The sequence below is a fragment of the Cataglyphis hispanica genome, chromosome 8 (genome assembly GCF_021464435.1).
Source record: "Cataglyphis hispanica isolate Lineage 1 chromosome 8, ULB_Chis1_1.0, whole genome shotgun sequence".
Lineage (NCBI taxonomy): Eukaryota > Metazoa > Arthropoda > Insecta > Hymenoptera > Formicidae > Cataglyphis > Cataglyphis hispanica.
In genome coordinates, this window is record NC_065961.1 from 5785900 (window position 1) to 5810573 (window position 24674).

At 34.9% G+C, this 24674-nt stretch overlaps 1 protein-coding gene across 1 annotated transcript in view; it reads right to left on the reverse strand.

Moving 5' to 3' along the window:
* Window positions 1-7135: 7135 nt before the first annotated feature.
* Window positions 7136-24674, reverse strand: part of LOC126851581 (zwei Ig domain protein zig-8) — a 281824-nt gene continuing 264285 nt past the window's right edge. Inside the window, exon 6 of the mRNA XM_050595691.1 lies at window positions 7136-9580. Coding sequence (XP_050451648.1) covers window positions 9477-9580 — 104 coding nt within the window. The 3' untranslated portion in view covers window positions 7136-9476. The remainder of the gene's footprint in view (window positions 9581-24674) is intronic.

Sequence of the window (24674 nt, forward strand, 5' to 3'; positions counted from 1 at the left end):
AATTCATATAAAGCCAAATAATCAATCAATTAAATTACCTATAATATAAAAATAAATGGCATATGTGTTGTGTAAAATAATCTTATTTTATTATAAATTATATATTATTATATATTATTACATAAATTAATAATATTATATATTATTATTATATGTATTATTATATAAATTATATATTAATATTTTATATATATATATTTAATTTTAATCAAATTTATATATTTATCATAATTAATAACTTTCTAATCAAAATTTTGATTGATAACTTGGCTTTGTCTTAGTCAAAATAAAGTTATGAACGTCTAACGGTCGTAAAATCACACGATCGTCAAAGAGTATGAAATATTTACGCTCGTCTGCCGGCGACAATAATTGCCCGGCAAAAGGAGTTTATCTCCTTATCAGCGCATGAAAAATTTTGCGCTTATTCATCGGCAACAATAAATAGCCGGCTATGAAAGGAATGTGTATCTCCTTTCTTGATCTCCGATTAGAGATCGATCCAGAAAGTGGCCAGGAGCAACGAAAGGTAGGTCCAATTGGCCTAAAGAATAGATATAGGCTACGCAAAATAGGGGGCCTGATGAAAATGCGTAGCGAGAGATACATAAGGTACAATTACTGTACGCGAGTAAGGCACGCGGTTAGGACATGAAACGATTTCTCGCGAATTTCTCTGTGAATAATAAAAGATTCCCGAATTTTCGCGTGTAAAGATCGTTGCTTTAATTTCTCTCGCTGTCTTTCTCCCCCACCGCCCTTTCGGGATGTACGAATCTATTTCCTCTGCAGTCGCGTGCAGGAAATCGAATATACATAGTGGCGCGAACAAATACTCGGCGACTCATCGATCTCTTTGTTAGATATCTCTTTTTTCTTTTTTTTTTTCGATTCTTGATGAAGCGAGCTGATAAGATCGCATCCTTATCGTGCCCTTAACCCTCGCAGCAGGGTTAACCTCGGCGAGATTACTCGACATTCTGATTGGAAGCTTTTCTCCTCGTCAGCTTTCTTGTTTTTCCACGAAGGAAACTTTCTACTCTTGATTTTTCCTTTCTTTTCTTTCGACGACTCAGAAAGGGCAGAAAAATTCTTGGAAACTTAAAAGTCTTACTTTTAAAAGTCTTACTCAGCGCGAACGAGTTTCCTTCCACATGTTATCATTGTTGTAATTAAAAAGAATTACAATGTAAAATGTAATAATTATAATATAAATAATTATTATATAATTTACCGAGAAAAATTTACTTTTTAAAAGGCCCAAGGGAGATTAATTTTTAATTTTTTAGAATAAAGTTTCAATTGAGAGAATTTTCGAAGAAATAAATTGGTTAGATTATTTATAACGTGAAAATTATGTTTATAATATCATATGTTGTCTAATGTAAAAGATATTTAAAGAATTAAAATATATACTCAAAAAATATATATTAGGGTACACGCTCTTCTATTAAGATACATATGCAATACATAAAATTATACATATATGAATTTCTGTCACGAATTATAAATTGTCTAAAACAAGTAAGCTATAAAAACTAAATTTCAGAAAAGATAAACATCAATTAATTGATTTTTTTTTATTATACATTAAAATAATTATTAATATTATAATTATCGTACTCACCTTAGTTGGATCTATGCGCTCGCTTCAAGGTACGATTCATTGATCTCGTAAAGTAGAATGTGCGAAAGACAGAACGAGAGAGAGGGAGAGAGAGAGAGAAAGAGAGAGAGGAAAGATGGTCTTAACAAGGATAGGGAGGCCTTAAATAATGAGACTTCAATTAGATGTCGTTGCCCAGTGTTATAATCCGATTCCCTATCATTAATTTGCTCATTACGACAACGATTTAAGCCTCGCGGAAAACCTGCGTGAATTTCCGCTCGCGCGATCAAAGCCATCCGCGAACGGATCCTCCTCTCTCCACATTTCGTACGGTTAACTAAACACCTCCGGACACGCACCGGGGCGCGTAACGAGCGGTGTTCACCCATGGTTGTTCCTTGTCGAATACTGATAGCGAACGCTCGTTGATATCAAGGCAAGCGGAAATAATCGAGCACCGTCGTTCGTTTCTTCATACGGCACGCGTTTCAATAATAAAATTTTGGGATTTTCACAGATAAAGCTTTTCCAGAATTTTCATTTTGTTTTTAAGATATTAAACGTATACGCCATTTCTCTGTCATTTCCGGATAAAAAAATGTAAAAATCCTTTCATGAAATAAGAGATTTTTCAAGGTACAATTACATTTAGCAGACCATACATGCCGCGGTGCCAGATTTTTCCTGGCTTTCTTGGATTCCTCGTTTCGTTTTTTTTTTATTAAAAAGACAAAAGAAAAGTCTCGGCTTAGAAGAATTAATCTTGCGGAAATTCAATTAATTTCACAGAAGATTATAACGAATTTCAGAAATATTCCTTTTCTTGTGAGATGAAAATCTATCTGTCTTTAGACATTATTAATTCTTGTATTATAATATAATATTTTATTATAATATCATTTATTTTTAATGTATGTTTGGTGTGCTACTTGTATACGAAACACAAATATAAAAGTTTCCGACTTCTACATAAAGAAAAGTTATTTAAGGAATGTTTGTTCTCGCAACTTTTGCGCTTTTCGTGAAATATTCGTGCCCGGATAAGAAACTGTTGTTCAAATATTTCCGAGTCCACAATTTCTGAGACGGCGGTGCTGCTGTCAGAGAATGAAATGTTTAGGATTGCTTGATGAGGCGTGCGATGGACGTGCGCGTATAAAGTGTCACGTGTAAATACGTACATGGAGGTGAATATTTTTCCGGCCATCTCGCATCGCTGCGCGTCGCGCTCAAGATTTCTGAGCCGCTCTTGAATAGTTTGTTCGCACCTTTGATATGCAAATCGGCGTCGTTGTTCATGACGTTGCCTTACTGCTGCGCCGCTGAATTTTAAGCGCGCCTACCCGATGTCACGCAGCCTCCGTCGCGTTATCTTCTTAGCGTATCCTGCCTCGGTCCATTTAGAAAAGAAGCAGCGAACTTACACGGCTTCTACCTCGACTTACTATATGCAGATTTATGCAGTCTGCATGCAACAACGTACTGACCATTATATGCGACATAACAATTTAAAGCTCGAGCTTTATGATTAGGCACGATTTAATCTTTTATCATCAAAATATCTTCAAATAAAATGTATTTTATTTAATCTTCCTTAAACAAGAATTTTAATTTCGTTTTTCCAAATAATTTGCTTATTTAAATAATAATAATAATGTTTAATTTTGGAAGTAATCGGAAATAATAATGAATAATATTTCAATTAATCAATGAAACTCTAACAAAAGAAAGAAATTTATTAATCCGAATTAGATTAAGAAAATCATAATTTGTACGAAATAATGTTTTACTTATGCTATAAAATAACTATTCTATATATTTATGGTAAAAGTTTTATTTATTTCTAAATTTAAAGTTATTATTATTTTCTATTTTCTATAGTTATTTTCAAATTTTTATATTTCCTCGAGAAAAAAATGTAAAAATAGTCGCCGTTTACTTTCCTTTACGGAGATCGTACGGTTGGCTGGCTATTGAAATTATCTATAATCCGGGCAATAAATATCTTGTCGTCTTTATGGGAAGAAAGTGTATTAATGAACGACCCGCGCTTCGGGTGCTTCGCGTGAAAAGAATACGGTAGTATCAATGATAACAGAACGAGTTGAGTCGGACGAGATTCCGCTTTCTTTCTCTATTTTTATCTCTCTCTCTCTCTCTCTCTCTCTCTCTCTCTAATGAAGCGAATTTCTGTCGCTTTCATCGAGAATTCTGTTCAGTTCATCGGGCAACGTTCGTCCGGGCTGAAAGTGGGACATACGTGTAAACGACGAGAAAACCGAGGGAGAGATTTGAAGCACCCAGCGTCCTTTGCGCGTCGCTCAAAGCGCTCCCGTTCCCCACGTTGGTATGCGGTATTGCATCCGCTTCCCGTGATAATTTCGGCAAAGCAAACAACAAAGGGCGAACGTCAAAAGGAACTCGGAAACGCGACACTTTATTTCCAGTCACGGCTATCGCGATTAATCCGTCGCTAATAGAGAATTCGCATACGGTTTCCCTTTTGATTGACGAGAACAGGGATTACCAGAGGGAGATTGTTCTCTTTCCGTCGAGCGATTCCCTTTTTCAAGAGAAAAGTTTATCTCATATATCTCCTTTTCGATTTTTAATCGCGTTTCTTGTTACTGTAATACTTTACAAAAATAATATTGAGAGTAAAAATAAGATGATAAATATGAAGATACTTCCGAGACATAATAAAGTTGCGTTGAATGCGCCACGTATATATGTATACCTACTAAATTCTACTTATTTCAATTTGTAATTCAAATTTATTTGCAATCAGATTATTCATATCTGTGAATGTATACCACAAATTGCTTTTACGATGAGCTTTTTAAACTTTGTAAATAAACATCATGCGAACTAAAACCCTGATGTATAGTGACCCAATTTAGCAATACACGATTTTAATTTTGATGCCTTTATTTGCAAAGGCATCATTTTGTATAATATTGCGCATTTAGTATAATTATTCGCGAAAAATATTAAAAGCTAAAAGATAAAGATCATTAATCGGTAAAATAGTTTTAAATCGAAAATTTAGCTAATAACATCACAATTTTCAGGAAATTAGGAAATTGTTCTAATCTGATTAATGTGTCAATTTTCCGCGAATTCATTACAAAGGTATGAAATTTACATTGACGTAAACCGCGCTCATGCATGCATAGAATAGGATAGTTGTGACATCCGCGAGAATGAATTATTCTAAGGACAAACTTCTCTCCGCTAGTGTTATGTGATAAATAGAAATTATCCGCGCGAAACGCCCGACCGAGTGTCATCATCAGACCGCGCTACATATCTAGGTTGAGAATGTTACTAGTTGCCGTTACTGCAATTAGTTTAATCCTCTAATCTGCGTGCATTAATTATGATGCGTACATATGCGGCTACGACATGTAAGAGCAATTTCGCATTCTAGCGTAGCGAATGCGCGTTAATACTCTCGTTTTATGTACTTACCGTTAAACGTATAATGGCTTTTCATGCGCGCCAATGTAATCTGCATGCGGTTGAGAATTTTTTGAAAATTGTCCTACGTAAGAAAGCGCATCGTTGTACTTTTTTGTACAATTAGACAAATATATAAATTATATAAAATATGGAAGCTTTGATAAGTTAAATGATTTTTTATTATTTTTTCATTATTTTAAATCGTGCATAGAAATCTGGAAAAATACTTTGGAAAATTGTAAAGATAAACAAAACTATTGTTTTTCTTAATGAGAAATAAACATAAAAGAATTTTTAATTTTTAATCGCTATATCGCTTGTTTTCTTTTATTTATAGTATTTTTAGAAAATTTAAATTTTACGACAGGTAAATTAAATTTATTTCATCTTTACTTTCACAAAAATGTATATTTTTGTTTATTTCGTAAACGTGGCGTCAGATTTGCTTGCGCAATTTCAAGTAGTTACGCTCGTTTCTAATCAAAGTTTCGCACATAGTTAGCAGTTGGTTCTTTGGTACGCGAGAGAAACGTCAACGGTGAATTGTGCGTATACACGAATATATATGCACGCGTAGTTATTTTGTTAAAGAAAGTCAAGTGTGTGGCTGAACGATTCTAATTAAGTTAAACGGCGCAGCAATAATTCAATTAAAGTACAAAATTGCGTTAACTATATTATACAATTTTAGAACTAAAAACAGAGAACTTACGCGCGATTTTGTACAAGCTATACAAATCGATCTAAAAACCCATAACAGATACTAAAGCAGACTGCGAAAAACTTCGAAAAAGTTGCTTCGATATCAAATAATCGAAATAATTGAATATTCAATAAAATAATAATATTTGTTTTTATAAAAAAAAGGAGAAACTACTTTCGTGTTATATTTTGCGAGGAATATTATTTCAATTTCAATTAAAATTAGCGATTTTAACGTATTCTTTTTCTTTCCTGTGACAGGAGATAGAGTTTTTTGGTCCAAATACGTTTCTAATTTTCTCTTTTCTCTCGCGCGTGTCACCTGTGTTCTGTTTACTCTCTCGTGAATGCAACGCGGCTGTCACGTCTCTCGGGGATTCGAACGGCGCGGCGCATGTCTCTTAAAAAATTCACCGTATATATCATCAATGGATTGTCGCGGCTTTACAAGGCGCGGATAGGTGGGATGCGCATAAATATTCATCGAACTATCTCTAGTCTGATTGCGTGGTCGCGTTGTCGATGCATGCCGACTGCAATTCTTTCGCGCTGCATCCGATCTCTTACGGTCCAATGCCGGAACTTTGAACTTGGGGGCAAACTTTAGACATGTTACAAGATTACTTCCCGGTGATATATGATAAATACTTTATTTACATCTAGATATAGACGTCCCCGATATAAATATCGCGAATAAAATTCCAATTCATATTTCTCGAACAATTTGTCATTAAAATGCGAACTTTTGATTTAATAATTTTTGTTTTTGCATCAAATATCAAAAGTATTGATAACACTATCAATCTACTTCGATTGTTATTTAAAAAAATGTTGAAAATTTCACTTACCTCTCATTTTCAAAGTAAACGGCTCGATTGATGGGGCCAGAAGAACCCCGTCTCTTGTAGCGCCTTTTCAAAGACTGAACGGCTAAAGGAAATTGATCGGACGCCATCGTTATTTTGCGAGGTCTGCAAGTGAGAGAGTTCATGAGCTGAAGCCAGAGATTCTTAAATATCCCCGATGGGAAAAGTTTGGGGAAACGCATCGAGGTCATGGCTATCGATCTTCTTGAGGGCTATCTTCTTGCAGCCATTAGCGCCGAATTACCAACCATTATTAACGAAATAGACGAAAAGTTACATCGTGATTTAGTCTACATTTCGCGTATCACAGTTACATACTCTGTCTCTAATAATAACGAAATAAAATTGCGACACGATTAAAACAAGCAGACAGTTTTCTACTTTACATAAGTGAATCATCTTTTTTTTTTTCTATCAAAATATGAATATTTTTCGATATTATACGAGGTGATCGCTGGTTGACGGGACGTGCGCGATGAGAATGAATCGAGAAGCGTTGTGTGGATAATTTATTTACAAGAGTAAAACATTATGTACAAGAATGCGTTTTCTCGCAAGAGAATCGTGTGAAAACTCAGATCGTGAGAAGGATGCGAGTGGGTGGGGAACACAGTTTTTTTTTTTTTTTTCTTTTTTCGGACTAGTCGTGGGTGTAAATCATACGAGTCGTAAAGTCACGCGCGTGTATGTGTGTGTGTGGTTTACATACATTTCTCTACTATTATCTGTAAGGTGTGTGTATGCGTGTGCATGTGTGTGTGTGTGTGTGTGTGTGTGTGTGTGTGTTTGTGTATGTGTCCTCTGTGTGTTTCTTTTAAGTTTTATTTAACACTTATGCTGTAAGTAGAAAGTACTTTGCCGCGGGTGGAGAGACTATCGGTCTACCCCTTTTTTATTACATCGCCCTTCGGTTAAACTTACTCGTGATACATTTATTTTACACTTAACACTCCTTCCACTCACGAATTTTCTCTCTATGGTCGGGAAAAAGCGCGAGACATAATTCTGTTTTATCTGCTCGCTCTATCCCCTTTCACCCGCGCTCAATTATGTCTCTTCGTGTCAACACTCGCGCTGAGCATTATCGTTAATTCTTATGTTTGCATCGCGTCATTGTTAGACATTACCACGCAATTATTCTAAAATCTCAGCAACGACAATGTAATCTTGAATCCGGTCTCTGGCGCGCGAAGCGCAGGGATCATCTCTAATTATAAACTGTAAGAATCCTGATCTCGACGTCGCTGAAATTCTTGAATAATATTGACACTCGTGGATATGATAAGAACCTTCGGCTGTTCTATCTGTGATGATACGAATCATTTTTCAACGCTTGCCGTGTATTATCTCTCTCAACACTGAATCGTACCGATGCTAAATAGCGAAGCATAAACTAATTTCTTGAGCTAAGCCAAACAGATGCCTGGCTAATTAAGTATTTGCAAATAGGTACATTTTATTATTATTTGATCATCTATGTATGAATACAGAATGCAAAAGAAGCTTAGCACGCGAAAATAACTACATGCTTAATCGCGCCAATTGATCGCTTTTCTTTATAATTATTATAACTGCTGTAAACAAATCGGAATTGAATCGCGATATTGTATCGCGATTGGTATTATCCTATTATTTGATTATTGATGTGTTTACGAACTGTGTTGTAAAGGAAAGCAATTAAAAATAAAAAAAAAGGATATCTGAAATACGATATACAATTAAAAAACGATGCGTTTGGCAAATCAGGTGCATCGTCAATTAATAAAAGTAAACGAGAGAATCTGCTTGTTATTTGGGCGAACGGCCATTAAACACAACGTGATAATTATTAATTTTGAACGCAATTGATGTTGAAAATATTATTTATTCAGTAACGCCAATTACTGAAAACGCTTTCAGTACGCCAATTACTGAAACAAAGTGAAAACGTCTCGGTTCGCTCGTTATCATTACGCAGCTATTTAATGTTCCGTACGTACAGTTTTCAACTGTAAATATATTGCCGCTGTCGCTACGACAAATGTATGAAAAGTTTCGGCTCCGAGTTCGTTTCCTTTCCGAGTTTTCGGATAATCGGAGAAAAGTCGACTGAAAAGTTCGTCGCGCAGAATCCGTGGTTTTGAGACCGTATACGGCTGCCCCACACTCCGCTCCTTAACCCTTAGGCACAGAGTCTCCCCTTTATTACGTAAGAACTAGCTGCCTCTCAGAGATTATCTTCATATTTCTCATTCTAGCGGCCAACCTCACAATTAAGTTCAAGATAAACGAGATGAGTATTTTCATGAGAGATTAAAAAGGACAAGATAAATGCGAGCACAATGCGAGCAATTTAAAATACGACATAATTAAAGTAATAACGAGACAAATTCAAAAAAGTTTTCGCTTTAAAATGAATAACTTAAGCGGAGAAAAATTCTAATTTATAATCGATACATTTCTATTTTGTACTTATATGATTAACAAAAATAACAAATGCCATAAAAAATTATATCGAGAATAAAAGTTGCATAATGTTAAAATATCATCTTTCGAAAATCTATTAATCGTAAAAGATAAAAATCGCAGTTTGAAAGGTATCAGTTCGCAGATTCCATAAGTTTCATTTTTCGCTCTCAGTAATTTAAACCTCCATTTTAATTGCCCGACTACGACGTGACATTACGCAATTAAATGTAAATTATGTAGTCTTATCGTCCCGCGCTCTAAATGACATAATTATCCAGAGCAATCTGTGCAAAAGACTTAACGTGTTAAGGACGTGTGGGCAATCACCTCGCTATGCGTGTCCATCGATTTTATAAATGTCTCGAGCGAGACCTTTGTGTACGCGCACATTATCTCAGCTGACCCAGAAGGAAGGCGAGCATCACTAGTACCGTCTTAGAGTTGGGCGAGCCGGCTGCCGTGTTTCCGTGCTGCATCGCGGCCGGATGTTCACCTGAAACAGAAACGAGCACTCGTAGAATACTTCGCCTTTATTACCAGCGTTCCGGGGATCTTGGAATGCGGCGGAATGTGATGCAGTATGTGATGCAGGATGTGATGTATTATCACGACGCTGGGGCATAAATTTTTCGTGCCGATGAGTACATGATTCTTCTTGGGAACAAAATATCAATTGTGGGATCTTAAACCGGAAATTGTTATAAATGCAAAACTATATAATCCGTTACTCAACTCGATTCAATCACTAAAATAATTTATTTGTAAAATATTTATTTTTCGATCGCCTACAATTCTATTCGCTCAAGCTTTCGTAATAATGTACGTTTTGGGATTTTAATATTTAAAAATATAAATTTTACTATTATATATATATATATAAAAATCCGTTTTTATCTGTTATGAAGAACTGATTTATTTGCAATATAAATACATAATTCTCATTTTTCATTTTCCTTTATATCTTTCCATCCGTTTTTTTTTTTTTTGAAATATCAAATATATAATTTAGAGTTGCTGTATTTATATCCTAGCATTAATATACGATTCCACATAACATTTTCCAATTTCTATTTACGTAAAACGTAACAAAATTGCAGATTTTACATAGCGTGATAGTAAAGGGCAATGTCATAATTCGCTCCTTAGCCATTTGCATGACTAGATACGAGGCCTCTGAGGATAAATTGTTCAAGAAACTTGTCTCCGAGGAACGGGACTGGTATTTTGAGACTGAATAGTCCCAAGTTTGACGTAATTTTATATGTCGGCGGCGCCGGGGAGCCTCGACGGATTTGTAGAATTGGGGTCAGCGTAATACAGCAACAGTACAGTGGTAGCATGTTTCTCGTGTGTCGGGGCATTCGCACCCTCGATTGATTTCTTGGCGAACAGTTTTCTGGAACTGGAACGAGCGTCGTGAGGGCGGTTTACGGCGACTTCTCGCCTTCACTTGGCTCGACCAGCAGCATACACGCGAGCGCGCACTCTCTTCTCTTATTATCCCCCTAGCGTAAGATTCAATATTGGATCTGACGTATTCCTGAAATTCGCTGATCAAGCGTGTTAGATTGCTTGGAAAATTGATCGCTTGCGTTTTCGGAGATTATATAGCTGTCATTCTCAAGCGAGCATAACTTTGTATTTTTATTTCACATCTTCTTATCATTTTAATCGATAAAAAGTAGTTCTTTATAGGTACAGCCTCCTATGACTATGTATGTGCTCAGCAAACGATCATAAATCGCGATCATTCGCAACGTTGCATAGAAATGCATAAAGTGATGCATCACGCGAGAAACCGAATGAACCGGCATTAGCCTTATCCAATCCCCATGTCACCGTGTGTCCGCGCGATTACTGTCGCATTAATATGCATCATGCGAATTCACGAGCTGTTACGTGCGCATTTTTGAAACAATCGCGGTATACGTTCCTATTAACTGTATACGTTCATTTGTCTTTCACCGCACGATCGCATTCGTTATTTAGTTTTATGCGAGCGCTCCAAATAACAATCGCATTTGCATCTATTCCATCCATAACATACGTGCGTATTGCCAGAAATAGTTTAACATTGATAATCGACGGATTATCTTGAGAACTGATTTGTCACAATCCCGCGTCGATATAAACTTTACCGCTACTTTATCAGCTGTTATTTCGTTTTAATTCTTATTTATGGCAAAGAATTTTCATACCAAATATACGAATTATTTATAATTGTGTAAAATCAATTTAGGAAAAAAAAGTCAAAGTTTTAATAGATAAAAAAATCAGATCTAAAAGAATGGTTAGGTGTAATTTTCATATTTTTAGATATCATTTTTAGATATCCTTGCGCTATATATATTCGACCGAATGAGAAAGCGAAATCATGTGGTTTCGCAACGAACTCTACGATAAGAGTGATGAGGGACATTGAAAATGCTCCGCGGGCAACTGCGTAATTAACTGTATAATTAATCGAGAATTGAAATTTGACGGAACTCGGCGATTTCGTGCCACGACGGAATAATGGAGAGTTATTAATACATCCGCGTAACGCGCACGGCAAAGGTGTATTCGGCAACCCAGTGGTGGTTGCAGAGAATGGGACAAAGTATAATTAGCCGAATATGCGAGCTAAATGAATTTTGCATTGACGTTTAGCGCGCGCTCCAGAGAAAGCGAGTCGTGATTACTACAGGCATATTACGTGAATACGTACAATAGATAGATAGATATATACATGAGATTGCCGATTTCGATGTAACTCGGCATAAATTTCGAAAAAAAATTGGAAAAGGGGAAATTGAATAAATTTATTTTTTTTTTTTTGTAATTTTGCATAAAAATATTATCACGAAAATGGAGATTTTTCCCGTTCAATGAAATATGCCGTTTTAGAGAAATGGAACATTTAATAAATAGCTCTCCTATATTAAATTTTCACGTTTAGTGCGCGTCAGTGACTCTTTGAATAGAACACTGTGTTATTCGTTCATATTCCCTCTCTCTTGGCGTATATACTCGCATAATTGCATTTCCGCAAGTGCATTTGGTGCTGGAGGACATGCGATTTTGCGAAATTAATGTTCTTCTAACGGGTGAGACAGGCGTGGAGTCCCTTGTGAAAGAAATGAGTCGGCGAGTCGTACAAATCGCGGCCGCGCGCTCGCCTTTGCCTCCTCTTCCTGTTATGCATATCTGAATATTTATCTTTCCGGAGTAGCCGGCGCGCGCATTCATCGAGCATGGAGAAGAGATAAATTCATGCACTTCGCCCGAGATAATTACACTTGGGCCTGGTCCGCAGCTCATTTGCACTGCCGGAAGAAATGCGCTTTTTTCGACGATGAAAGACGGCACTTTATTCGTTATTTGTATCAGCTTCCGCTTGCCGCCGTATGCCATTTCCGTCTTCCGAAAGCCTCGGCGGCAAGCTGTCCGAGCTAAAAACTCTGTCGCCGTCGAAATGGAAAAGTCGAGAGAGCAACATGTAATGAAGTTGCAGTAATTTTACAATTATGATGTAAGAGTAATGCACTGAATTATTAACGCAATTTTTTTCAATGTTTAATTAAATAATATAATAATTTAAGAAAATAAATATCTTATTTTTTTATAATTAATATTGTATTTAAATGTCATAAATTTATGTCGTAAAAATATATTAAAATTGTGAATATATTATAAAATAAGAGAAAATTAAATTTCACTTCACAATCTGTGAAATGGAAAATTCATATTTTTAATAATTAAAAAAAAATTTGTATTATCAGAATTTTTTCCTAAATAGATTAGATAAACAGATAAGCTTGCGTTTTTTGGCACGAAGGCCTGTTCGTAAAGATTAGAATTGTTCGCGATACCACGAAAATGCTTCGAAAGGCGATTTCATTCCCGATGAGATTTCCGGATGGACTCACGAAGGGTAGGGCAATTTTCTTTTTGTCGCGTATTATAGTTTCCAACGGATTTCGAAAATTGAATTGCAAGTATGAAACTTGTCTTTGTTCTTATAATAGGACGATTCTAAAATGTAGTATCTCCACGTTGTCGAGCTAAGAAAATAAAATGAATTAAATATATGTGTTCTGTCTTTCAATAAGCTTTTATAAAAATTAATAACACTAGATCTTTATGTGAATATGTTTACATGCTTTATCAAACATGTTCTAATAAATTCAAGACATTTATGTTGATCAATGAAATTGATCATGATATTTTATTCTGAAATGAAATTGCATATAAATTATGTGCATAAATTAAAAATATTTTATTTATTAGATACTATAATTATAGTAAATATAAATCTTTGAATATATGGTACTTTTTAATATACATGTCGTTGAGTGAAGTATTTGATTGACAACACAATAGAAACTACTTCAGCTCGCTTTTAATGTTATATTCTGATTGTACGGAGACAGTACATTATGTTTTGCATTTTTCAAATGATATTGCAATTTAATGATGAAAGGGTCAGCTTCTGTAAGAATCTTAATCTTGAAAGCTACTTTAAAATATTTGCAGATATTATATTATAATTTTCTACTTTTTTATTATTACGGAAAAAATCTTAAAGACACAAGATTTCGCATTTGCATTAATTGAGATCAACAGATTACTTCATTATCTGATCAATGATATTGCGTATTATAAGCGTATTTAGGCCCTGCATAATAAAAAAATTTGCTTCTAAACATGAAAAGAAACTTGTTAAAATCATCAAATTATAAAGTATCGTAAAAAAATATAATAATTTTTATTAAAAAAGAATTTTCTTTAATTCAACTCCTCGCATTGCTATGTTGCGGACAATTAAAGCAATCATTTATAAGACTGAGAATACAATTCTAGGAATGTCAGTTAATGCCTCTTATCTGATTAAATTTTCCTGATAATTTATTCGATATTCGAGGAATTTCAATTTTATCTCGCGGTTTCGATCGCGAAATATATCGAATGACGGGTTTGCAGCCGGCTATCGAATTGGATGAATTGACCGGCATCGAAGCTTGGAAGCTGCCGATTTCTGATTCGTTGCGGAGCCGTTGCAAACGGCGGGATAACCGCAAAAGGGTAATGCGGCATCGAAATTGGTTGCACCGAGGCAGTCGGCGCGGCGCCGCGAAAATTATGGTGGGTAACGGTACCCGGGTGGTTTCAGTCAAAACAACCGGAAAGATCCCTGTCGAAACACCGCGAAATTTTCACCTCCCTCTCCCCTTCACTTCCCTACCTCGAGTCGCCACCGCTGTTAGCGAAAACCCTTGTAATCTTTCGCCGCTCACGGAGCGGCGGCGTAATTAACGCGCATGGCTCGATCGACCGAAAAATTTCCGGGGTTGTGCCTGATTTTGGCATGATTACGATTCAGGGCGAACCGAGAGAAGCGCATATCTCTGCCGTGTTCCCTTTAGTTATATTATTCACAGGAATCTCGCTTTCGGCCCTTTCGCTAGGAAAATTGCCGATACGACGTGCTGAGAAAATATAAAGAATTTTTTACAATAGTACGAAAATTTTTGTACAATATATTGTAATTTTTGTCACATATGTATATATGGCTTTCTACAAATGTTTAATTCTAGTCAGAAAAAATATTGAAGAAAAAATATTTGCTTTTTTCTTTTTAAGGATTTAATACGTTTTTATTAAAATTTATAAGTTATTTACTTAGCAATGTAAATTTTAAAAACATTAAAGTATATATATATATATATATATATATATATATATATATATATATATATATATTGAAGTAAAATAATACGATAATGGAATTTTAATAAGACATTGCAATACTTTGTTAAAAATATTTGTGGAAAAAATTTAAAAAACTTTTTTACCAGCTTTTTCTTTCATCTTAATAAAAAAGAACTTTCCTTTTTATTTTTACATAACAAAATTAAATCTTTAACCCTGCGGAATACTTTGCACGAAGAAAAACAGAATGCTTTGACCGCGAACAGAAGCGGTAAACCAAGAAAAACTTTACGGTTCCGGCAGTCTCTTTCATTTGTGCTAGGAAACGTGAGCCCCTTCGCATTTTTTGCACGCATTTCCGGAGGGATAAAACGGCCTAAATTCTTCGTGGCACGCGTTATTACTTCGTTCACGTCTTGAAAGGATATACCGGGTGTGCTCGTAAAAGATGTACAGTTGCGCCTGTAAAAGCGAGAAGGAATAAACGAAGAATAAACGTGGCTCGGTAACAAAGGGTTTAAAGAAATCTCGTCTCGAAGGAAATCATCCAGCATTGTCGCGGCTGCTGGATCTGTATTTGAATGTACGCCTCTGCATTTTTCATGATTTGCCAGACGGAGATATCTTAGCGTCGACGATGAACAAGACACAGCCTCAAAACCGTCGAGAATTTATTATGCGCGATAAATAATAGAACGTATCTGTCTACTGTCAAAGAAAGATGAAAAATTTTTCACCTACATTTTTCTACCTCTATATTTCTGCCGAAAAAAAAATATAGCATATCGATAACATAACATGGAGCAAACTATGATACATTAATATAAAAATATTAATATTAATATTAATATTAATATAAATAATTTAAAAAATTTTTAAAATATTAATATTAATATTAATATAAAAATTAATATTAATATTAATATTAAAATTAATATATTAAATATTATACAAGCATAGTGTTTATACATTTTGCCTAAATTTCGTCTCAAAAAATTGATGAGAAATAGATTATGCATTTTTATAATCACTTCCCTAAACTGGAAACGTAATGATGAATGGTCTAAGAAGGAGAATTCTGGGAAAATGACGACCACGCGGCCAAAACGGCAGCCAGACACTTAAAGCAACTTGACATAGCACCTGAAACTAGGCTACATGACTTACATCCGTCATAGGAGTTTGCGCGAGCACGTCGCAGTGGCAGTAGCTACTGTGTGACAGGCAGTAAGTAGTGCGGTCTTTAAATGTCAACCGGCTTGTGAATCGCTAAAATCATTCCGTGTAACTACGACGATACTTTCCTTCCTCTCCTTCCTTTCACACTCGAATCTACTCGAACAATATTCGCAATCAAACATTATGCGCTGCGGCACGCTTCTTGCAAATATTGGCCGAACGTGCGCATCGCTTTCGCGCGACTCGCTTCGAGTCCAAGTGCAAACAGCGTGCTTTATGAAAATCGGTTAACTCGAAAAAATAAATAAACACGATCGGTGGAGGTTGAGCGCGTGTTCGGTTGCGCCATTCACTCGCGAAAATATCGAAGGCGCGTGTTTACACGCACGAATCTCTTGCAATTCACGAAAAAGAGAGAGAATGGAGTAACGAAACTTGTTTAAATCAACTCACAGCGACACGTCGAGGTTTTTTTTTCGTCACATTTTTTTTACCTAAAATGCTGACAGTTTTATTAATATTATTATTATTTTTATAAATATCAACTCCATTGTGAATTCGTATCACGACAGAGTGAGCAATGCCAGAGAGAGAAATGCTTCAAAGATAATATCGGGAGATGTCTCGATATTCGATAATCTCTTTTACAAAATGACTTCTATAGTGATTCGTTACCAAGTTTTCAAATAATCGTTGCAAAAGTAATTGTACCGGAAGCAATATTATTTGCGATAATCGACGCTTCGTCGAAGAACTGCTGCAATCGCAATATTTCGTCGTGTCGTGTAATAAATCATCTCGTCGATTATATTTCGTTTCGTTGAATGTAACACGGACGGATTTTATTTCGAGCCGATGATTGATTCGCGCGCCCGACGCGGTCGCGCAATTTATAGCCAGCAATAATTACACCGCGAAATGAAGTGCATTACACCTGAGCGCAGCAGCGAAAAACGCAGTAGGGAGTGTCGAAACGCATCGGGCTCGTCTGCGAAAAACTCGTGCATTAATACGTGACAGCTCAACGCGATTTAACACGCAATACGATAATCGCTTAAATAGAATACGAAACAATCGCTTTAGATTTACAATTGTGTTTTCGCATCGTGCAACGAGTTCTTTAAATATCGGAATTGTCATCGAAAAGAAGAATGATAAATTCGCAATTATATTTATGTGCACGCGGATGAAAGCTTAAGACAATGCAGAGAGAATGAGTTTTTTAAAAATAAAATAAAAAATACTTTATATTTCTGTAAAAGAGAATCTAAATTTTTAAAAATTATTGAAATATTAGTGTCACTTTTGGATGTACTTTATTTAAATTTTATTTAAATTTAAATTTTAATTTTAATTTTAGTCTTCATTCTTTCTTTGACCAAATAAAAATCCAAATGCATGAATGACTAAAAATAATAATAAAAATTAAAATTAAAAAAAAAGTAATAAAAATATAAATTGTAAAAGTATTTAAAATTTAATATTAAAATGTCAGATTTAGATTCGATATAAAATGTAAAATCTAAATTTACAATTTTGCTTGCTTTTCTTCTGTTCCATAGGCTATTTCATCCTATTCATTGTCATGTTTAACAATTTTCGGTCGATACTGCAATTTGAAGTTTGATTAAAACTTGTTGTTAACTCTACATTTAATTTTGGCTCCGCAACATGCTACATAAATGTTGTTAATTTAATTTTATGTTACAAGCGGCGTGTAAAGCGTTTTAAACAATTCATTGATCGCACCCGGAAAGCTTTAGTTAATAATTTTGTGCGGAAATCCGACGCACAAAATTATTGTCGAAATATCACGCACAATCTTTAAGCACGATCCCGTTTTTTTTTTTTTCTTTTCCGCGCTAAAAGAGAGAGAGGTGAGATTCTTGCGAAAGAATCTGACGCTTTGTACGAATCGGCGGCTACATCGGGTTCCTTTTACCGCGCTTTTTACACGCGGGGGATCTTTATCTATGATTAATGGAAACTGCTGAAATAAATATCGGAAAAGCAATCAGATGCCCTCCTCCCTTCCATTCATCTCAAAAATGGAATAAATAGAAAAAAACGACTCCCACTGAGTCGCTCGAGTCGGGATATATCGGTTCTCGGTCAAACTATAGTTTCGACTGCAATCAAAAGCAGTACGATGTCTATTTGAGAGAAAGAGAGAGAGAGAGAGAGAGGGGGGAGGGGAGAGGGGCGGGGGAAGGAAGGGTGAACGGTAATAAACTATGCTAATGACCAACTAGGCGAACGGTCTTTCGATTCATTCTCAGTTGCGAACGCGATCGCGATTTGGCAGTTTGCCGCTGTGCAAGTGCACTTGACCCGGTTCAAATCGCGTCCCGGAGAGTGAAGAAGAAAAAAAAAGAAAGGAAGACGCGACAGAAAATCGATCGGCGGGAGCTTCTTCATCTTACGTTGTTCGATCGGCTTTTAATGGATTCGCGCCTGAATGGAGAGGGAATATTGACAGGAATTAGCCTTTTCACCTTGCCATCACGGTGAATGCTTGATATTGCGGAATTAACTCGTCACCACGAAGCTTTTCGAAGTGTATACTGAGATTGAATCTTAGATTGTATCTCGTAGGAATAATAATCGAAATTATCGTGGCATGTAAAACAATAATGATATTTAAATTGAATTATTAATTGAAATATGAGATTTTACGTACATCGAAATGGTATTTTGAACTAAGATGTGTGAAGAAATTTTAGTTATGTCTCTTTAAAGAAATATTGATATGAAATACATGTAAGGATCTTAAACTTTTTATTATAGCATAATCATTCATGCTGTTTCCTTCTGTTGATGGAATTAATAAATTACGATAGATTTCATTTCGTTGCAAGGAATTAATAAAAAATAATGATATACTGGATATTATATTGATAGATTTTAATTTGGCAGTATTTTCATTAGAACAAATATTTATATCTCTCATGTATCCGGCCGAATTATGCGGATTTTACCGAATGGATATTAAATATAGCGAATTAGTTACATCATAGGACTGATAAAAAGAAAATATTATACACAAGATATAATGTACTATAATCCGTGTTAATTTCGCGACAATTCAGAGAGAATTAATTATTCATGATATTCATGTATTTGCATGAATTATGTGCATTACATAGGTGCGTATATATTATAATGATTAACAATAACTGGACAAGGCGCACTATATGACGGAGGTTAATTTGCACACAATACTTTGGCCAAAATTAATTTAATGTGGTTCGAATATTATATTTTATTAATTCGAATTTAGATTCGACGTGCAGTGCTAGATTTTTATATTACCTCAATATGATTGGATGGCAAATTTTTCTTATCTCTCTCTCTCTCTCTCTCTCTCTCTCTCCTTTTTAATTATATTTAATGTAAAGCGCAAATTTAAATGTATAACGAACCTAAGCTGCGCAGAAAAATAAAAACATGAATCTGGGAATATATTATATCAAATTTCTGAAATAATAAATTAGTATTAAATATGCATTGTAAAATTCTGTTAATGATCGTAATGTTTATTTTTTCATCTATTGTACGATATCTCGTTTGTTTCACACGATGATCTTTATGTCGCCTTCATGCTACAATTATTATAATATAATTCGATTTCTTGTATCTTGTGTTTTTGAAATAATTTTCTCTTTGTCTCCGATTGGTATTCATCGACAAGATAGAAATATGAATATCATGTTTCATTTCAGTTTACATAATATTTCAAATATAATAATTTATTTTATACTTTTTTGCAATACTTTTTTTTAACTAAACTGAGGCGAAGGAAAACCTGATGAAGAATGGATTTTTCGTTTAATTTTTATTATCGTATATTCTAATAAAATTAAGAGAGAGAGAGAGAGAGAGAGAGAGAGAGAGAAACAAACACAGAGAGATAGGAATTAAAAATTTTATTAAAGTCAACTAAAAAAATTCTGAATTTTATTATTTACTTATACATTTAAATGTTAATTTTCCAAAATCTTGCAATCTTGTTTGCTCCTGAAAAATTATCTATAATCTAATTTTGAAACAATCTCCGCTCTCTTCTCTTCCAGTTTGGACTGTAACCTCGATTAAAAAATATTCGCGATAATAAGCGGCGTAGATAATGAAATATAGCCACATTGCATTAATATTATAATAAAGCGAAATTTCATTTATTTTTCATCTTCATCATAATAAAGTGATACAAAATGTTCGCTATTCGTGCATAAATTAAAATGTGTAAATGTAACGCGATTACGATATGCATTTCATTAAAATTAGAAGACGCAATTTCTCATTTCTTCGTCTATATATATATATATATATATATATATATATATATATATATATATATATATGCATACATGTGTTATAAATATTCTAAACATCTAAAAGTGCGAATTTTAGTATCGACTAGTGCCGCGAAATGTGACGCCTATTATGAGAACTACCAAGAAAAAAAAACGATGGAACCGAAAACATTTTTGGAATCTGCGGAAAAAATCGGAAAGTGCATTTTCGTGTTTCTTAAAAAAAGAAAATTTATATTATATCGGCCAAGGCATTTGGAGAATGGAAAAATACCTATAATAAAAAATGGATACAGTGCCGCTTTATTTCGCCCTCCGACATTCTCGCGCTCGCTACTACAATTTAGATCGGCTCAGCGTTTTTACAAGTGTCATATAAATGAGAAGTCCATAAATTGGCGACGACCGATCTTTCGGGGATATCGCAGGCCGCGATTTTATACGTAAACGTAGCCGTTCGCTCGTATTTATGAGACCACATTTATGCCACTGCACTTGGTATTTCCGCGGGTTAATTCGGTCATAAATACACGTAGACGCCTTTACAGCGATAATCGTGTCCCCTTGTGTGTGTATGCACATGCATGTTTGTTGTGTATGTTTCACACATGTACCAAAGCCCATGTGTACGGAATATCTCATCAATAACACGCATGATAAACTGGTATCGCTCTCTATAAAATAATCAACAACAATAAATATATAAAATGTACACACACACACACACACACACACACACACACACACACACACACACACACACACACACACACACACACACACACACACACACACACACACACACGCATACACATAAACAGTAAAAATGTTTATTTTCTCGAAATGACGTGCTTCACTATTTTTCAGTGATAATACACTATTTCTATTTAAAAGAGTACTAAGTCTAAAGATTGATTAGATTGGAAACGACAAAAAGAATTAATGTTGCAAAAATTAACGGTCTCTCAAAGCTATGTATAATATGTAATGCTCGTAACGGTGTGTTATTACGAGTTATATAAATGATAAGCGCAGGATTACGACATGCAGTTCCGTATTTATGCTAATATTAACTATATAGCGCTCATTCATCCCAATAAGCGCCGTTAATGCACTTTGAGACTTGCGAAAATCTGCGCTGCATAATGGATGAATAATGTCGACTCGGGCATTTGTACGTCAAATAACCCGTGATTTAATCGTGAATTTGCATCCGCTTGCTTAATAGACGTTTTGCAATTGTTGATTCATGATAATAATAATGAATGCCAGTAACATAATTTGCGTAACTAATCTAATTCTGAAATCCGCATCAAATTTATTTATTTATTTCCGGATAATATTTTGCCGGAGTAATGGTTACGGTGATGTTATCACAGTAACTAGATGTAATCTTGAAATAATTATTTATGTAAATCGAATTCTCGCTACGATAAAACAGTTTTCTTGTTTTCCGAATTACAATATTCCTGTTGAGAAATTCCATTCCGTTAATGATATTTTAGCCGCAATAGCCTGAAACTTGCTGTTGACTGTTATATTGAAATTTGAAGCAATACAGGTCGATAATTGCATAGCTTTCTAATCCGGCATTAATTTCGAGAACGACAATCTTTGCGAGAAATCTCGCGATATTGGCGGGAGAGGATTTTCGTTTCGTAGCGGTAAGATGACGGAAATTAAGTCGCGCAGGGAATTATGCAAATTGCGGATCATCGGCAGGGCAAGCCGATGCGGTATTATCGTTTCACGTTCGAACAAGCCAACCATCGTCGGCTGCTGATCCGCTATATTTGAAATTGAAATAGAACGTTCTGCTTTTAATCGATGCGACTGGAACGACCATATTTTGGCTTTTATTCACAATTGAGAACAGATCAATTTGCAATGTAGGAACGTCGTTTTTTAACGACTTTTAAATTTATATCATCGACAATCGGACAATAGAAGTATTTAAAAAAAGTAACAAACGCTTGAAAAATTCTTTTTCACATTCCTGTCTATGTGACTTCTCCTTTGTTCAAGAAAGCTATTTAGGGCGCGTATCAAAAATTTTGCAGATTTCTCCTGGGATATCCTTTAAACTTGGCATATATAATAAATCCCCCGCCGTTCATATAACTCGAGATTTAATATGTTAATACCATCCTTTTTGCGCGCTCATATCATGTTACAAATTAGTTAAATAAAATTGAAAACTTTGTTTGAGTTTATTCTCGACTGTTGTCTCAATCGATTGTCAACAGTCGAGTGGTTTGACAAAATGGAGAGAGTATACTTTTCATATAGGAGTTTGTAAGTAATTATTAAATCATCATATGCCAATCGCGATAAGTGTTTGTATCTTTTCTTACGTACTTGAGCATTTTTGGAATATCTGTATTGTTTGCATGAGACTTTACAAGTTTTTTTCTTTACGAGGTAAGTTTTATTCCAAACTTTTGTACACGATGATTCGTGAGAAAGTATTTGTTAGTGAGTTATTACGTAATATTGTATCATACTATCTCCTATTGTAGTAGAAACTTTTCAGCTCTCTTCGTATCTTTTGAAAATGTAGAAATTTTTCATTTTACGGACGTAAAAAGTGCTGAAAACTTTTCGTTATTATGCATAATATTAAAAATGTATGCCTTATGTTTCATTATTTATTTTATTTTTTTTTTTGTAAAAAAAATAAATTTTCCTTGATATCATGTGCAATATTATTTTAGTTTCTTTGATTTGTTAATACTATCCACCTTCTTGCACATTTAAAAATGATTTTTGAACGCACTGACGCAATCTATTATTTTGCGAAGTTTCATAACTGAAACGTGTTTTATTATTTGATAACCGACTTTAGATCCAAGACGCGGGTAAATGTAGCGCACGCGCGCGACCACTGTTGAAACGTTCCATAAATCAAGGTGATCTTGACTTGCTGCAAGTATCCCATAAATCAAGAGAATCTTGGCTTGGTCACGAGTAGCAACGAGCGTAGTGTTGGCGTATGTAGTTTTGTTGCGTATCAGCGTTCGCGCTCTATTTTGCTTAGCAGCTCTACACTCCACCGCCGGTAAAACTCTACGAAGGCAATCGATAACCTGTCAAAATCTTTTCGCTGAAACAACGCTGCATAATTTTCGAAGCGTCGTTCGATCTATGATACAAATATTATGCTTATATATATAAATGCGGGATATTAACCCTTTGTTTCTCCATGTTGAGTAATTCTGCAGAGTTTAAGAATTTCTTATAAGAATGTCTATAAGAGGAAACGATGAGAATTCTTAGCTTTATAGAAAATTTCGTTTCGAATATTATGGAGGAATAAATAAATGTAAATGATTGAATTTAAATTATTGTAAATTATTTTATTTTATTTTATTATCGAAGAAATAATAAGTTTCTCAGCTGTAGTTGTCGTAGATATTTGATAATGTGTGTTAAAAATTCACTTAAAGATATACGTATGAGAGATAATTGTAAGAGTTACGTAACATCCAGTTTTCTCTTTGGTAAGACATTTTAGTGGCGCGTCTATGCCGCCAAATGCCTGAAGATAAATGAGACCTTTCAGGCAATGAACCATCACGTGCGTGCTGTAATGTCGCGGAAAGTGATTCGTGTGAAACAAGTATGATACTAATTTACTTAATAAATTACATAATATTGAACATTCTATATACATATAGTTGAGAAATAAATCGAAAAACTCGATATTTTACTCAAATTATTTCATCATCAATAATATCTCCTACGTATTGAGAAAATATATGTATGTAAATCGAGGAAAAGAGAACAAAAAGATTGAAATCGAAACATCGATTACGAATTCAACGGAAAATCCGTTGTTAAAGTAGTTTTCGATAGTGACGAATCACCCTGTATACGTAATCAGCTTAACTAGGAGTTTTCAATGCCGATCGCCTAAGAGCGGATCTGTGATTCGACGGAAAAGTTTCCGATCGATTCTTCTTTACACGGCAGTGGTTTTTAGAGAGCGATCGCGTACGTCAGTGCCGGATGCTTGGGGGAAATCGGCTGGATATCAGAAGCAAGAGCAAGTAAACAGGTTACTATTGGGCGACGGCTGGGAGAAATTAGCGAAGTTACACTGGAGATTTAAATAAAGCTTCCGCAAAGAAAATGAAGGGGTGAACTTTCCTCCCAGCCCATTCTCTCGCGTCGATCTTTTTCCGCTGGATTTTTTTTTCGGGAAAGCAAAGAATTAAATCTTGGAACTTTCTTAATGGAAAAGTGAAAAAGAAGAAGAAATGAAAAGAGTCACGATAACATTAAAGAGATCCAAGCACACACAAGGCGCTCATTGCGGTCTGAGAAGCTTACAGCTTTTGCGAAACTTTTTCGCGTAGTAAGTATAAAAAATAAAGCTTCTAAAAATGCATAAGATCTGTAGAA